The following is a 17,276-nucleotide window of genomic DNA, read 5'->3' as shown; positions in this document are numbered from 1 at the left end:
TTTCTTTATTTGTAATTAGCAGCAGCATGCAGGAACTTCAGTGATGCATGTGGGATATTTCATCATGGCCTGAAAACTCTTACTTGTGACATCCAGGATCTCATTCCATTACCGGGGACTGAAACTGGCTCCTGAATTGGGAGCACCAAGTCTTAAAACTGAACCACCAGTAAAGTACCTATTTTACTTTTTTTTTTTTTCTGATAAAAATCCATACAGTTCTGCATACTGACTGTACCAACTTATGTCCCCACAGTTAATTTCTCTCCACAACCGCTTCAACATTTATTGTTTATAGACTTTATGATGATGGCCATTGTGACCTGTGTGATGTGATACCTCATTGTGGGGCTTTTTTCTTTAAGGTTCGTTTATTTATTATTCACACTTGGCTACACTGGGTCTTTGTTGCTGTGTGGGCTTTCTCTAGATGTGGCGAGCGGGGGCTACTCTTCGTTGCATCGCATGGGCTTCTCACTTGATCTTAGCCAAAAGGCCGAGAAGCGATGCACGGGCTTCTCATTGTGGTGGCTCGCCTTACTACAGAGATGGGCTCTAGGGCACATAGGCTTCAGGAGTTGCCACTGGCGGGAACTAGGCTGTGGGCTCAGTAGATATAACGCACAGGTTTAACAACTCCGCAGCATGTGGAATCACTTCCCAAGGCAGTGATCAGACCCATGTCCCATGAGCTGGCAGGCAGGATCAACCACTGGACCACCAAACAGACCTGATACTTCATTCTAGTTTTGATTTCAGTTCCCTAATAATAAGCCATGTGGAGCATATATATATTCGTGTGCTTCAAAAAAAAAAATATAAACCTATGGTATGCTTTAAATATATCCTGGAGATTGGCTTCTTAAAGATCCACTGTGTTTTCCATTGTTATTCAATTAGCTATGCAGGACATCCTTAAGGCCAAGTGAGGTTTTCACCCTTCAGGCCTCTTGAGCACGTGGTACCCAGAAGCACCAGGTTTACGGTTGCTGTTCCAGGAAATGGCCACAAGGCGGCAGCATGTCGGGATTGCCCCCGGCCCGCCCCCTACTCAGGTGGCTCAGGCAAGGAAGCCGAAAGAGAACTTCCTGTTACTGAGCCCTAGATTGGAATGGACCATCCCAGAAGCCATCCAGAGCTCCTGTCTCATTACTTCTCCCAACTTACAGTTCAAGCTCCAGACAAGTCCCAAACTCTGTCTACACCACTCTGCAGAGGGAGCGGCCGCTGTAAGAGAGGCGACTCCAGGAAGGAGGCCGCCTCTGGGGACCCCACCAGGAGCCTCGGAGAGCGGGGGTCTTTTCAAAGGCTTTCCAGCTGAGAGGGCCCGCGTCACTGCAGTGCAGTGGGCTCGGCTGCGCTGTAGGAGGGCCCGTGTGGGTCTGGAGATGTGGGGTCCTCACGGGGAACCAGGCACTCGGCTTGCAGAAGCGCTTACGTGCTGGCAGCAACCCCCCACCACCCCCCACTGCCTCCGCTCCACCCTGTCCAAGCCTGGGACGTTCAAGTTCCAGAAATGTGTCACCAGGCCAGGTGCCCGAGACCTGAGTGGAGTATCGTTGGCGTTTTTTTTTTTTTTTTTTTTCTTTCTAAATTAATTTTAATTTTCTATGGGAACATAGATGATTTTCCATGCATTTCTTTTTCAGTGTACACCAACCTGATTCAGTTACACCAACGCGTATATAATTTCTTCTTCAATTCTTTAATCATACATGGTGTTACAGTGTGTTGAGTGGAGTACCCTGTGCTATACAGTCGGTGTTTGTTGATTATTTAGTTTAAATATATTACTGTGTATATGTTAATCTCAACCTCCTAGTTTATCCCTCTCTTCCCACTTTCTTCTTTGGGAATGACACAGTCGTTTTTGAACTGTGGGTATCTGTCTTTTGTAAATGAGTTAATTTCTATCGATTTTGAGTTTGTAGGCACAAGTGATATCAGTGTCATTTTGTTCTCCGTCTGAGCTCCCTCGCGTAGTATTAATGTTTAGTTCCACCCATGTTGCTCGAAAAGGCATTCTTTTATCCTTTCGAATGGCTGAGGAACAGTCCATTGTATTTACGCACCCTGATCTTTAACCATGGAAGTCTCGATGGTCATCTTCCTTGCTTCATCTCTTGCCGGTCCTCGCTGGCGCTGCAGGGAACAGTCGGGTGCGTGTGTCTGCTCCAATTCTGCTTTTTGTTTGTATCTGACCCAAGAGTGGGAATGCGAATCATGTGGTACCTCTTTTGTTCATTTATTAAGGAATTTCCATACTTTTCGCCATCGTGGCTGTTATTAGTTTTCATCCCCCCAAAAAGGGGCGTAGAGGCTTCCCTTTTCTCCATACTCTTTCTGCATTCACTAATTGTAGATTTTTGGTGACAGCCATTCTGTTGGGTGGGAGATGACACCTCACTGTACTTTTCATTCAGTTCCCTAAAAATGAGCCATGTGGAGCATCTTTTCATGAGTTTAAAAATAAATGAAAAAGCCAGCCACAGTGTACTTTAAATGTACCCTGAGATTGGCTTCTTCAAGGTCCACTGTGTTTGCAGTTCTTCTTCGATTTCTTCCCTGGGACATTCTTTAAGGGCAAGTGCTTTTTTAAGCCCCTCAAGTGCTGAGTATGTGGTGCCGAAAACACTAGGTTTCAAGTTGTTGTTACAGGGAATGTCCACAAGGGGGCAGTATTTCTGAATGCCCCACTCGGGTTGCTGGGGCAAGGAGAGCTAAAGAGAAAGTTCTGTACCTGGGTTATAGATTAGAATGGAATGTGCCAGAAGAAACAGTCCAGGGTTCCTGTCCTCTAACTTCATCCCCCTTACGTTTCAACCCCCAGACAAATCCCGAGCCGTGTCTGCACCACTATGCTGAAGGTGCTGTCATATGTAGGAGAGGCAGCTTCCAGGAAAGAGGCTGCCCCTGACATCCCCACCAACAGGAGACCTGGAGAGCGGGGACTTTCCAAACGTTTTCCAGCGGAGAGGGCCCAGGTCGCTGCAGCGCACTGGCCTGGCTGAGCTGTAGGAGGGCCCGGGTGGGTCTGGAGATGTCGATCCTCACAGGGAACCAGGCGTTCGGTTTGCAGAGGGGCTCACGTGCTGGCACCAACCCCCCGCTGCCTCTGCTTCAGCCTGTCCAGCCTTGGCATCAGGGCTGTTCAAGCTCCAGAAATGTGTCACCAGGCCAGGTGCCCGAGACCTGAGGGCAATAACGTTGGCATTTTGTTTCTTCTTTTAACTTTATTTTTTCTTTTCTATGGGAATACAGATAATTTTCCATGTGTTCCTTTTCAGTATAGACCAACCCGATTCCTTCATACATATATCCATTGTTTTTCAGATTCTTTTCCCATACATGTTATAACAGTGTGTTGTGTGGAAACCATGTGCTATACATTCTGCACTTCTTGATTATCTAATTTAAATATGTAGCTATGTATATGTTAACTTAAACTTCCTAGGTTATCCTTGCTTCCTGACCTTTGTTTTCTGATAACAGTACATTCCTTTTTGAACTCTGGGTGTCTGTCTGTCTTATTAATGAGTTCATTTCTATCCATTCTGAGATTGTAAGCATAAGTGATATCAGTGGCACGTTGTTGTTTTTCTGTCCGACTTCCGTCACTCAGTATTATGTTTCGGTCCACTGATGTTGCTGGAAAAGGCATTGTTTTATTCTTTATGACCGAGGTGTATTCCATTGTATGTATATATGTGTGTGCGCTACATCATCTTAATTGAAACTATGTCTAGATAGACATTTTCTTTTCTTTCATCTCTTGGCTGTGATTTGTCTTTGCACCTGGGTCCAAGAGTGAGATGGCTGGATCACGTGGTACCTCTCTTGTTCATCTTTTAAGGAATCTCCATACTGCTCTCCATCATGGCTGTTACCAGTTTTCACCCCCCCTCCAAAAAGGGCATAGGAAAGTTCCCTTTTCTCCATGCCTTCTCCTCCATTTACTGTTTATAAATTTTTGGTGATGGCCATTCTGTTTGGTGGGACATGATACGTCTTTGTTGTTTTCATTTCCTTTCCCTGAAAATGAGCCATGTTGGAGCATAGGGAGTTTAAAAATTTTAAAAACAAAACACCCATGTTGTGCTTTAAATGTACGCTTGAGATTGGTTTCTTCAAGACTTACCCTGTTTTGAATTCTTTTTCAGTTACCTCCCCAAGACATTCCTTAAGGCAAAGTGTTTTGTTTTTTTTTTTTTAATAACCCTGCAGGCCTTGTGAATTGGAGAAGGGAACAGCTACCCACTCCAGTATTCTGGCCTGGGAAATTGCATGGACAGAGGAGCCTGGCGGGCTAGTCTATGGGGTCGCAAGGAGTTGGACACGACTAAGCGAGACACTTGTAGATCAGCAGGGAATGTGCAAGAAGTAACAGTCCAGTCCTGTCTCATTACTTCTTGCACCTTACAATTCAAGCTGCAGACAAGTCCCAAGCCCTGCCTACACCCTAAGCAGAGGACGCAGTCACACGCAGGAGAGGCGACTCCAGGAAGGAGGTTACCCCCGGGGACCCCCCGCCAGGAAACTCGGAGAGCAGGGGTCTTTTCAAAGGTTCTCCAGCCCAAAGGGCCCACGTCACTGCAGTGCACTGCACTTGGCTGAGCTGTAGGGGGGCCCGTGAGGGTCTGGAGATGTGGGGTCCTCACGGGGAAGCAGGCTCTCGGTTTGCAGAGGGGCTTATGTGCTGGCACCAACCCCCCACTGCCTCCGCTCCACCCTCTCCAGCCGTGGGACACAAGGCTGTTCAAGCTCCAGAAATGTGTCACCAGGCCAGGTGCCCGAGACCTGAGTGGAATATCACAGGCATTTTTTCATTTTAAATTTAATTTTTTTATTTTCTACGGGAACATGGATGGTTTTCCATATGTTTCTTTTTCAGTGTACACCAGCTTGATCTGGTCATGCATATGCACATAATAAGTGTTTTCATGTTCTTTCCCATACGTATTATCATAGTATACTGAGTGGGGTTCCCTGATCTGTGCAGTAGGTCCATTCTGATGATCCAGTTTAAATACATTACTGTAAATAGTGTAATCCCAACTCCCTAGTTTATCCATGTCTTCTTACCTTTCTTTTTTAGTAACCATAAGTTTCTTTTTCAACTCTGCGGGTCTCCTCTGCATTTTGTAAAGAGTTCATTTGTGTGCATTCTGAGATTGCAGGCATCACTGATATCATTGCCTATCCGTCATTCTTTGTCTTATTACAGTTGTAGGATAAGCTGCAGGACCATTCATTTTTCTGCCACTGGCAGTATTGCATTCATTGTCTTAATTCCCGTGTGTATATATATGCCCTGTGTCTTCTCTGTCTGTTCCTCTGTGAGGTTAGCTTGCTTTTATCTTTTAGCTGTTGTCAGTAGTGGTGCAGTGACCATTGGGGTGTATGTATCCTTTCAAATTCTTGTGTTCCGACTACTGCTCAGCAATGGGATTGTTGGATAATATGGTACTTGTAGTTTTAGTTTTTTAAGAAGCTTCCAAAGTGTTTTCCATAATGGCTGTACCAACTTATATTCCTACCTACAGGAGATATTCCTTTCTCTGTACATTCTGTCCAGGAGTTACCGTATTCAGTTTTTGGTGATGGCCATTCTGAACTGAGAGCTGATACTGTGATTTGCACTGCCTCCATTATTAGTGATATTTAGCATCTCTTCATGTGGTTTTGTCCATCTGTATGTGTTCTTATGAGAAATGTGTACTTAGATCTTCTGCACATTGTCTAATTGGATTTTTTTATTTCTTTGACATGTGGCTGCATGAGCTCTTTGAATAATTTGGAGATTAATCCCCTGTTGGTGCCACATTTCTAAATTTTTCCTTCCTTTTATGGGTTGCTTTGTGTTTTATTTATGGTTTCCTTTGGTGTGCAAAAGGTTTTAAGTTTAATTAGGTCCCATTTGTTTATTTTTGTGGCTTTTTTTTCATTACTTTAGGAGGTGGTTCAAAAAAGATATCGCTGCAATTTATTTCAAAGAGCGTTCCACCTACATTTTCCTCTAATAGTTTTATAGTGTTCCACTGTATATTTCAGTCTTAGGTCCATTTTGAATTTATTTTTGCGTGTGGTGTTAGAGAATGTTCTAATGTCATTCATTTGCATGTCGCTGTCCAGTTTTCCTAACACCACTAATCTGTGTCTTATAGTTTTCAGAGTACTTTTGTTTATTCCTAGGTATTTTATTTGTCTTGTTCCAATGGTACATGGGATCGTTTCCTTTATTTTTCTTTCTGATCTTTTCCTATTAGTGTATAGGAATGCTGGTGTCATCTGTGTATTAATTTTGTATCTTCCATCTTTACTGAATTCATTGATGAGCGCTCATAATTTCCTGGTAGCATCTTTATGATTTTCTATGTGTAGTATCATGTTATCTGCAAACGGGGACAGTTTTACTTCTTTTCCAACTTGAATTCCTTTCATTTCTGACCAACTTGGCTAAGTCTTCTAAAACTATGTTGAGTAGAAATGGTGACAATAGACACCCAGGTCTTTTTCCTGATACTAGAGGGAATGCTTTCAGTTTTCACCGTCAAGAATGATGTTAACTGTGAGTTTCCATTTTTTTTTAAATACATAAAGAATACAGTTTTTCTTGTAAACTCATGTTGAAGTTCAATACTGAATATTTTTCCAATTGTTTTTAATGTTGGAAGTGTGACATTTTTCATGTGTGTATCCAGTGGCAAGGAGTACAGTGGACAAAGGGTTAGATAGATTTATTTGTGTGTAAAAGGATGAAAAATCTCCCCCCAGAACTCTGAGGGGTCTTGGGAAGGTTCACTAAGTATTGTTGAATTTACTGTGTCAGCAGAATTCCACTTTTCCAAGGGCACATGCTCCAGGGGTCTGTGTAGTTCAGAGCAGCGCAGTGGAACCTGAGGGAGTGCTCTAAAATAGCAGGTTGCTGCTTCCTTAGGAGAGGCCCTGTCTGCCTGCAAAGGCCTAGCAGGGCAGCTCAAAGTCCCAAGATGCAAGAATCAAATGTCTCTCAGGTGTTGAGACCACTTGCGCCACCATCAGAGAGCCAGAGGTTGATACCTCCTTTGGTATCTTTTCTGGGTTTTTACAGAATTTAAAACAAAGACTCCTATCTACTTCCCTACCAGAAAAAAAATAGAAATGATAACACTAAAATGCTTCTCAAATACCCATTTCAGAGCTAACTTGAGAAGTAGGTATAAAGAACACTTTGAAGCAATAATGGATGAAATGGCAGCTTCGATACCTGCCATTTTCCCAAATGGACTGTTTACTCCCTGGAAGTAGTTTATATCCTGGAATGAACCTCAAGGTGAAATGATGTCATTTTTACTTGGTCTTGTTTGGGGTAAAAGATCAGATGTGTGACTGAAAAACTGAGACGTTGTCTCATGTTCCATAAAATTTCATTTTAACTCGCTTTTTTTTACAATGGAACATCTTATACTAAAGGCAGCAGAATGCATGTAAAACATTATGAATATGCCTCAACTTAATTAAATCTTCCTACATTTTAAATTCTTCTTACTGCTACATAGGTTTGGGAGAAGAAACAAGGTAGTGATCTATACATAAATTGCCATATAGTAACATTAAACTTTATGTAAAGTTTTCATATTTATAATAAAAATTTGCAAGCCTAAAAATGTTAACACCAAGTCTTATGGAATAAAACAGTCACAAAACTGTGTACACCAAACATGATCAGTGAAACAAATTTTTTACTTACTAATATGAGAATAACAATTCTGGTAGGCATCTAGTCAGTCAGATTCAAACAAAATTTAGCAAACAAATAGCTATCACCTTTCTCCATTCCTTCTGCAAGAATAAAATCAAAGAGACGTAACTGTTATTGTTACAAACAATACGATAATATTATTTTCTTCCATAATTGTGACAGGACAGGGATAATCAACAGTACAGAAAGTATGTTTTTGGCATTTCTTAACATATAAAATTTATCCCATATTATTATAGTGGTATCTGTTTAATAACATTATGCATTTAAAATCTGGGTCACTTGTTGTCTCTAATACGTTTCTGCATGACAGCATCTGGAATGTGTGGAGACACAGCTGCTGCAAAGTCATTTAACAAAAAAAAAAAAAAAAAACTGACTCCGATTTTACTCACATTTAAAAAATAAGATAACTAACAAATAAGGAGGGAAGGTGTAGGGCTAACTCAGTCACAGTCTAAAAGTTCTGCTGTTGATGACTTTTGTCTCGGAGTTAGCAAAACAGTTTGACTGACATAAACTGGATCTAAGAAATCACCCTTGATCTAAACAGAAAGTGTTCTATATTTTCAATGATTTACCTCTCTGCATACACGTAAGCCATAGAAACCCCAGCAGGTTTCCTTCCTGTTGTGTATCTGTCACGAGAGGGCTTTGGTTATAAACTATTGGGGTTGATACACTTCCTTAGACTCGGTGAAACGGCACACAGAAGTTACAGTGGGAACATTTTATTTCTGCTGACCTGCCAAAGCACCTTACAGTGCAGAGAATTTAAAAGCAGTGAAACAAGCGCACACACAGTAACCCCACCATAAGTCTTTCTATTCCTCAAGGTTTATAAAATAAATCTTCATCACCAGTTAATCAGAGTTCATCAATCTACATCTGCAAAAAAAAAAAATTTTTCTGCCAAAATGTTTTGTTATTTGGACCTTTTCAAATGACTCACAACAGGGCTGAAGGAAAAGTTCACAGGAGGAAGAGAATGAGGGTCCTCAGAAACAGGTCTGGGCTCCTGTGTAAATGCAGAAAAAGCTGCAGACCTAGTCTTCATTCAGTGATGATCCATTTTTTCCAACTTCCAGTTTATTGGTCCAGAGTCTCTTGGAGGTACGTTCCTTAGGAATCCAGGTAGGATGTCCGCTGTGTGTGTGGCAGCCCATAGTTGTAACTCACTGTAGTCAAGTCGTGAGGCAGTGAGAGCTGGAACAGTTACATAAACACCACCATTCATAGCACAGATATGCCAGTGTGACGTGGGTAAGATCTCAATTTCCCGCGGAGTCCAGGACCGCAGTCCCAACAGGAGAGGGCTGCAGCCCGCCCCTCCTCCAGCGTGGAGGCGCTGCTCTCCCTGCTACCGTGTGACCTGAAATGAATTTTAAAAGTTAGCATCAGCACCCTAGACCCACCAAAGGGAATCCTTCCTCTTAACAGACCCAGAAGTCCCTGTCTATGTCAGATGTGTACAATTTTTAATAGTCAGGCCCCTTTATCTGTAACCAACCTCTCCCAATCAGCTGTTGACATCAAATTCTTCTTTATATTTGTCTTCCTTTTAGGTTGCAGAGGAAAACACACCCAAAACATTCCACAACATGGTATTAGGCCCTAGTTCTGTATCTTGTGGGGTTTATAAAAAATCCCAGCAGATTAGGTATATTCATTGATCATCAAGGTAACTCACGCATGCTAAGACATACTTTTATTAACAGGACTAAACTTTCGTCAGATGAGTGCTGATTTAAATCCGTGTGTGTCAGGATCAGAATTGCCTTTGTTATATTTTTAAGGAGTCACTAAGCGCAAAGTAGTTAACTTTTGTTTTCAAAAATAGATTATTTTATAAAACTACAATATTTTCTGAAAATGTGGTGGTGGTTTAGACGCTAAGTCGTGTCTGACTTTTTGCGACCCCATGGGCTATAGCCCACCAGGCTCCTCTGTCCATGGGATTCTCCAGGCAAGAATACTGGAGTGGGTTACAGTGCCTTCCTCCAGGGGATCTTCCCAATCCAGGAATTGAACCCAGGTCTCCTGCGTTGCAGGCAGATGTTTTACCAACTGAGCTATGAGGGAAGCCCTTTCTGAAAACCTACATCCATTAAAAAATGTGTAGTTTCTTCCCATTACTTGGGATCTAAGAAAACAGGTCTGCAGTTTCTATAGTTTGATTTCATCATGTAATAAATTGTACAAGTTAGATAATCAATACACCACCTAGGAATAAATAGAAGCATAATATGTTAACCTGCCTACACCATCGGCATACTCTTAAAGTAAATTATATTCTCTGATCACATAGTCATCATGACTGCTTGATAGTAATCATCCAATCAGGTATGTATTCAAACTTCAGATGTGCTTTTAACTGACATAGTCCTTTATTTATGTATTCTACAACTGCTCTTTCGTTTGCTATATAGTATTCTCAGCACAAATAGTATTAAAACCCTTTCCTCATGAAACTTAGCTCAAATGGGGTAGATATAGTTTTTCTGTAGAACACCAAACAGTAAAATATTTTCAGTTTTGCAGGCCACACAGTCACTGTTGTATCTGCTCTACTCAGCTTTATACCACGAAAGCAGCCAAAGGCAATACATAAACCAATGGCCATTGCTAGGTCCCAATAATATTGATTTTTGGATGTTCAAATTGAAATTCACACAATTTTCATGTTAAGAAATACATATTCCTTTTGGTTTTTACCCCAACCATTTTTTTTAAAAAGTACAACTCATTCTTTCTCTGCTGTTTTAATGACCTGTGAGCTAAGGACTGGATTTGGCTTGTAAGACATAGCTTGCTGATAGCTAGTCTAGAGGAGAAGGGCTGGACACACAGGTAAATTACAAGTATAGCAAAAGGTGATATGGTCTACGGAGCCCAGGACTGGGGCAGGGAGGGGAGAAGGAGGTACCTACAGAGAAACTTAACAGACAGAATGGAGCCCTGACTACTTGAGGGAGACACAGAGATGAGACAGGAAGTGTGGTTCCAGGCTGTTAACTCAAGAGAGACCTCTTGGGCTGAAGTGGTCAGAGGGGGAGCCAGCAGGACTGTGACCAACACAGGGTGCGCGAGAAAGGCATCGGGGACAACTCTCGGGCCGACGCTCACTCTCAGGGTCCTCATCTGCTAAATGAAAACCAGTAGCATCTACCCTCCTGAAGTTGTTGTGAGAGGGTGTGCTCGCTGCCTGTCGGGTTAGCGCTCAAGGAACAGTGACTGTTGTCACGGTAGGTCTCCCTGGATCTTTCTTTCATGCATCTGTTTCAAACACAACCATCTTGCTAGTCAGCCAAGTAGCAGTCTACATCTAGGATGGAATTCTCAAAAGCATCTTATTTGAGGAAGCTCATTCTCCACACCCAACCCGTTTGGGAACCTTTTTGCACTGACGGTTGGATAAGGTACTTTCAGATTTAGCTACTTTGAAAATTTTTGTCTTGCTGATTGTAGGTGGAAGGTGCATTGTTATCTTGGTGGATAAAAGGTTGCTATCGTGTCGATATTAGCTCCACCGTCATTAACACTGTACCTCAAAGAGTTCAGGCTCTGGCTGTAGGGATCAAAGAAGGTAAGACTTCAGGATAAAAGAGTCACCTCGGCTCAACTTTGAAAGACAAGTAGGCCTGAGCAGTGGGAGGGGATGGAGAGGAAGGTGAGGACACACAGGCCTGTCTGGTGCGTGGCTGAGAAAGCCCATCCCAAGATGCTTATGTTCTGTATCTTCTAGCAGTTACCAAGGGGAATCCATCGATGGTTCCAGGGACTTCACTCTGGTGGCACAGAAAGCCAAGATGAAGGCAGGAATAGAGAGCAGGTAGGGGTCTCGAAAACCGGGGGTATATTGTTTGCTCATCAGAATCTCTCTAAGAACATGGTTTTCTAAACCCCATCCCAGAACATCCTAGAATGAGGCTCAAAATAGTTGTGTTTTTAAAAAGTTCACATGATACCAGTTCACTACAGCCACTGGTATCATCAATTATAACATGGTGGTAGGGAGAGGCACAGGGTGACCCGCTGCAGTAGACCAAGAGCCAGGGAGAAAGGTATCAGTTAGGGACCAGTGAGGAAGGTGCCAGAGGAGTCGGCCAGCTTAGATCCTGAGGGAGAGGGAGGTGTGGAAGAGAGTGTCTTATACCCCCCACCTCTAGCTTTTCCAGAATGAAATATTGCAAATGCTTGGATACTTAATAGAAACTCTGAAGAATGAAGGGAAGCAACGGAATCAGGTAGGATACTTACACACACAGTTACCAAAAGAACTACCCTATTGTATGAAGTAGTCTTTTCTCCAGCTTTAGCACCACTGCTATGTGGGGCTGTATAACTCTGTCGTGGGGACGGCCCTTTGCATTTCAGGATGTTGAGCTGCATCTCTGGCCTCTAACCACAGAAGCCCACAGCAACCCCCTCCCCAGTGTGTGACAACTAAAAACATCCTCAGACATTGCCAAATATCTCCTTGAGGACAAAACTGTTCCTCCGTGGGAATCACCACTCTCAACGCATACTTCTTTCCTCTTAGAGGTCTTAAAATTAGGAACATGTAAAAATCTAAAACTTCCCAAACTTCAACATGATTTGCTTGTATTTGCAAACCACAAAAAAGCCCTTCAAACCATTGCCTGTGGTGCTAAGAAGACACTGCACACTTGTAAGGAGCCTTAATACCGACAACTCAAATAGGGAGAAATGATTTAGCACGTTTAGCAATGCAGGAGACCCTGGTTTGATTCCTGGGTCAGGAAGTTCTGCTGGAGAAGGGCTAGGCTACCCACTCCAGTATTCTTGGGCTTCCCTGGTGGCTAAAGAATCCACCTGCAATGTGCAAGACCTGGGTTCAATCCCTGGGTTGGGAAGACCCCCTGGAGAAGGGAATGGCTACCCACTCCAGTATTCTGGCCTGGAGAATTACATGGACTGTATAGTCCATGGGGTTGCAAAGAGTTGAACACAACTGAGCAACTTACACTTTTCACTTTCAGGTAATAAAACTCAGAATTTAATTAAGGAAAATCAAGGCAGGATGTCAGAGAAGTTAGACTTCCCCCAACAAAGCAGTACCTGCCTCCTCTCTGGGGATATTGAAAACAATACAAGCAGAATCAACTCTGTCTGCCTTCCTGGTTAGGAAGCTGCCCACTCTCATGTTCCTATCTTCATCTAAGACTATTCATATCTCAGGTTGACTGCTAACTTTGCTACATTTGCATTTCAGTGGAAAAGAAAATTTGGACCTAGATGCCTGACAGTAACTAATCTTTTTCTTTTAGTCCTTCTGTTTTGATGCTGCCATGCATGGACTGTTAACGAAAACAGAAACTATTTTGCTATATAGTTAATAATACCCCCTTGAGACAGGTAAGTGTTCTACCTTTATGGGACTGTGGTCTCACCTAGGGTGTGAGGTCCAGTGTCAATTTTAAGACACAGCTTTTGTGAGCTCGAAGCCAGTCACCACTCCACAAATGAATTTACTCTCTGTGCATAAGCTCCATAAAAGACATAAAATGTTTTATATAGTTCAAGTCACACTGACTTGGATTACTAAAGGAAACAAAGTTTTATGACTCCAAGATTATTCTCCAATGCTGTATCACAAAAAAGGAAGAGTAGCTATGTATCATGAGGGCTGGGGGAACTGTATTATGCTTCTGCAGCTCTTCACGGCGCTAAATGAAATGTCACTGCCACCGAGATTCGCTAGAGCAAACTCCTAGTCCCAGCCCACAGAGGTGCCACACCCCTCCAGGCCCACTTCGCGCAAATAGCCTCGCTAACTGTACGGCAACAGCAGGGAGCCCCTCAAGCAAGCGGCTCCTGAGATGCATTCTGTCCCAGGACATAGCTGCCTGGCGCTCAGTCTCATTTTATATTTCTGTGTAAGAGTCAGTACAAGTATCATCTTGTAAAACATTATTTCTTAGTCTACAAGAAACATGAAGAAAGGAAAGGTTTATGGTTGATGGATTTAAGACCCTAGCTCCTTGGCCACTGCAAGATTTGGATTTCGGAAGAGGGGCTGGTGGGGGCCCACGGGAAAGGACAGTGGAATTATCTTAAGGCAGGATTTGCTTACCAGGCACACTTGGGTTTACCCAGATCGAAAGTTTATGGGAGCGGGTTAGAAGAGAAGCTGATAAAAATGATGGCAGTGTTGGAAACAGTGCTGCAGTGACCATTGGGGGGTGCATGTGTCTTTTGGAATTATGGTTTTCTTAGGGTATAACACAGGGAGCTCAGCGTGGGGCTCTGTGATGACCTAGAAGGTAGGGAGTGGGAAAGAGGTGATAGATGTACACATATGGCTGATTCACTTTGTTGTAGAGCAGAAAATAACACAACATTGTAAAGCAATTATACTCCAATTTCTTTTAAATGATGGAAGTTATTAACTTCCTTCCTCAACCAACCACCTCCATGAACTTCTTCTGCCCTGCATAAAAAAGCATAGATCAGGCCATTTAACCTAGTGATCATGATATCACTAACAAGGACAGCTTAGTTGATAATTGTCATTAATGTTAAAATGGTCTTGATTTTGAAATTATTTTACCTACATAATAAAGAATAAATCAGACAACTTACTAGACTATTAATAAAGATCAGCTAGAATTTACATGTAAAGTTTATTTTTAAATCTGGTTTTACAATAGTATGTTTTAGACTTAATCTTTTATTAATGAATCATGTAAATATTTATAAGATTTATTATAGTACCTGATATGCACACATAGGAGAACTCACCTGTTCTTGCCTTCAGTGGCTGAAGATGACTGAGAACTTGAGTGATTCGAAACACTCATAAAGGGCAAAAATGTAAGCCAGGTGGGAAACTATTGAAGAGAGATTATACCTCCTTGGGGGGCCAAAGCTGGCGCAGTAACCAGCACTAAAGAGTCATTCCATTCCACTGTGTTTAGCTCATTAGAATCCTCGACTCAACTGTTTTATGAATTTTTGTACAATAAACAGTGCAGAGATATTCAGCCAGCTCTGGGACTACTGGGTGAGCGACCAGCAAGGGGCCCTGACTTCACCAGTCTCCTCCCAGACAGGAAGCGGACAGTATGAAGCAAGTAAGTAGAGCAATGCGTGTGAACTGTAACCATTTTACATGATGCGCTCAGAGAGTCAGGGGATGTGAATCCTATCAGTGAAGGATTCCCTGAATAATGGTTTCTTTCTAGAGAAGAATGGCAGAAAGCGCATTCCTTTGCAGCTGGAAAAGCACCACAGGAAGAAGGACTAGCCAAGGCTGCGATGGTTGGAGCAGAAAGAACGAAGGTAGGTACCCTGCAGAGTTATTTAGTGAGGGCCACACAAGCAGAGGTGAGCTAAGGAACAGAGAAGCCACTCAGAGATTCGGGGGTGGACTAGCGTAGCAGATCTGCAATTCACAAAACTGACTCCATTCAATGGAGAACAGGCAGAAAGGGAAGCAAGAGTGAATATGAGGAAGCAACCTCGGTCCTCCAGACATAGGGGAGACCACCCAGGGATGGTAACTATGGTGATGCAGAAAGTGGGGTGGGGTGGGAGTACCAGTCCCTAAGCCAAAACAAGAGAGTGGACAGCAGGAGAGGTGAAAGAAGTTCAGTTTCTGGCTCGAGAACTGGGTAGAAAATGGAGTGTTTCAGAGAGACAACGAGAACGAGGATGAATGGGGAGGAAACACAACTTACAGGCTTGAATTGGAGTCTTCAGCCTGATTAAATCTCCTCCTAGGTGGCAGGTAGTCTATTTCAGTGTGTCACCAGGGTGTGTGGTCTGGCCACGCTGGTTTGATGCACGGGACTGTCAGCTCTGAAACCTTTACTTTAAATCGGCCCGTGAAGGAGCTCAAATGAATTCAGGAGCCCTGCTTAAGATAAGGGATCCCTCCACCAGTCATGACTCCATAAATCTGAAATGGAGGCTGATGCTGAGAAACGGGCTTTTCACAGGGCCCGAGTCATAGAGGGGCATTGCGGGGGCAATGCTTTACCAACAAACGTAACCCTCCCTCTTGGCGGCAGGATGAAATGAAGGGGGCAGGTTACAGGAGGCCGAAGCTGTCGAGTTCAGCTGTGTTCTGTTATACTTGCCTTGGTAGTTTTGACTTTGTTGCCGCTGCTACAGGACCAACCTGAGTAATCGGGCAGCACTCGGCAGTCCTCTCCTTCCAAACAAGGGTCCATGTGACACCACCATTTCTGAATCACAATGGAAGCTGGAAGACAAAGGCCATGTAACATTTGTGACGCCGTTTCTTCCCTCCAATACAGGCAACGTAAAGCTCAATGCAGGTTACTACACTGGCTTCCAAGACTGCGTATGGGTGTCACCATAAGTAAAGAATCCAGCCGCCCATATATTTAGCAGAAAAAGTCTTTTTTATGCAGTTGGCTATGATGTAGGAAGTAAGGTCTCAAACTGTGCAGACTTCTTTAATTTCTTCACCTGTACAATGGGGAGAAAAATAGAGCCTCCCCAAAGGATGGCAAGAGGATACAGCCGATCTGTGTAGAAGTCCTGGCTGACTTTGCACCAGGTGACTGTGTTGTCAGGAAATGTTAACTGTCATTGTGTCAAGACTGGGAACACACAATAGTTTCATCCCAGAAGGTGCTCATCTCTCCATGCCATTCCAGCTAGGTGAGCAACCCCGAGTCAGCTGGGGAGCACTGGTACCCCTTCACAAGCCCACATTCTCGGCCAGTTAGCCGGCTTACCTGTGACTTCCCTTCACCGTGCCCGCAGTAGGCTGGTAGAGGACAAAGGTCCAAAGCTGGGGGTGGTGTGTATGGATTGGGGGTGGAAGTAGATTAACCTTTCATTGTTGTTTAAACAGTAACAGGTTGCTTTTTAAAAAAGTACCCCAGTGGATTCTACCACTGCCTCAGAACTCTGAAACTCAAGTTCACGAAAAAGCAGGCGTTACACAAGCCTAGCTTGGAGGAATCTGGACCACCACCATAAAGGAAGTGACACAACTTTATGACTTCCCAGTGCATATAAAAGTTAGGTTTACACTATCCTGTAGTCTGTTAAGGGTGCAATGACACTGTATCTATTCTTTTAAAAAGCAAATCCTCTAACCTCTTTAACAAGTGGTGCTGGGAAAACTGGTCAACCACCTGTAAAAGAATGAAACTAGAACACTTTCTAACACCATACACAAAAATAAACTCAAAATGGATTAAAGATCTAAATGTAAGACCAGAAACTATCAAACTCCTAGAGGAGAACATAGGCAAAACACTCTCCGACATAAATCACAGCAGGATCCTCTATGACCCACATCCCAGAATTTCAGAAATAAAAGCAAAAAGAAACAAATGGGACCTAATGAAACTTAAAAGCTTTTGCACAACAAAGGAAACTATAAGCAAGGTGAAAAGACAGCCCTCAGATTGGGAGAAAATAATAGCAAATGAAGCAACAGACAAAGGATTAATCTCAAAAATATACAAGCAACTCCTCCAGCTCAACTCCAGAAAAATAAATGACCCAATCAAAAAATGGGCCAAAGAAC

At 43.0% G+C, this 17,276-nt stretch overlaps 1 protein-coding gene and 1 long non-coding RNA gene across 3 annotated transcripts in view; one reads left to right on the top strand and one right to left on the bottom strand.

The window, feature by feature from the left end:
• The window catches only part of LOC139031239 (uncharacterized), a 77,326-nt gene extending 62,214 nt beyond the window's left edge, over positions 1 to 15,112 (top strand). The window contains exons 2-3 of the long non-coding RNA XR_011483703.1: positions 14,735 to 14,838; positions 14,952 to 15,112. This is a non-coding gene — a long non-coding RNA (uncharacterized lncRNA). The remainder of the gene's footprint in view (positions 1 to 14,734; positions 14,839 to 14,951) is intronic.
• TAFA4 (TAFA chemokine like family member 4) overlaps positions 7,704 to 17,276 on the bottom strand; it is a 206,410-nt gene continuing 196,837 nt past the window's right edge. The window contains exons 5-6 of one of the 2 annotated variants that reach the window (XM_020910054.2): positions 15,847 to 15,971; positions 7,704 to 9,113 (exon numbers count right to left, since the gene is read on the bottom strand). In XM_020910054.2, the coding sequence (XP_020765713.2) occupies positions 9,102 to 9,113; positions 15,847 to 15,971 (137 nt within the window). In that variant the 3' untranslated portion in view covers positions 7,704 to 9,101. The other variant, XM_070455701.1, reaches the window with a different exon arrangement.

This window comes from Odocoileus virginianus, chromosome 26, assembly GCF_023699985.2.
Source record: "Odocoileus virginianus isolate 20LAN1187 ecotype Illinois chromosome 26, Ovbor_1.2, whole genome shotgun sequence".
Taxonomy (NCBI): Eukaryota; Metazoa; Chordata; class Mammalia; order Artiodactyla; family Cervidae; genus Odocoileus; species Odocoileus virginianus.
This window is presented reverse-complemented; position numbering and strand designations above follow the sequence as displayed.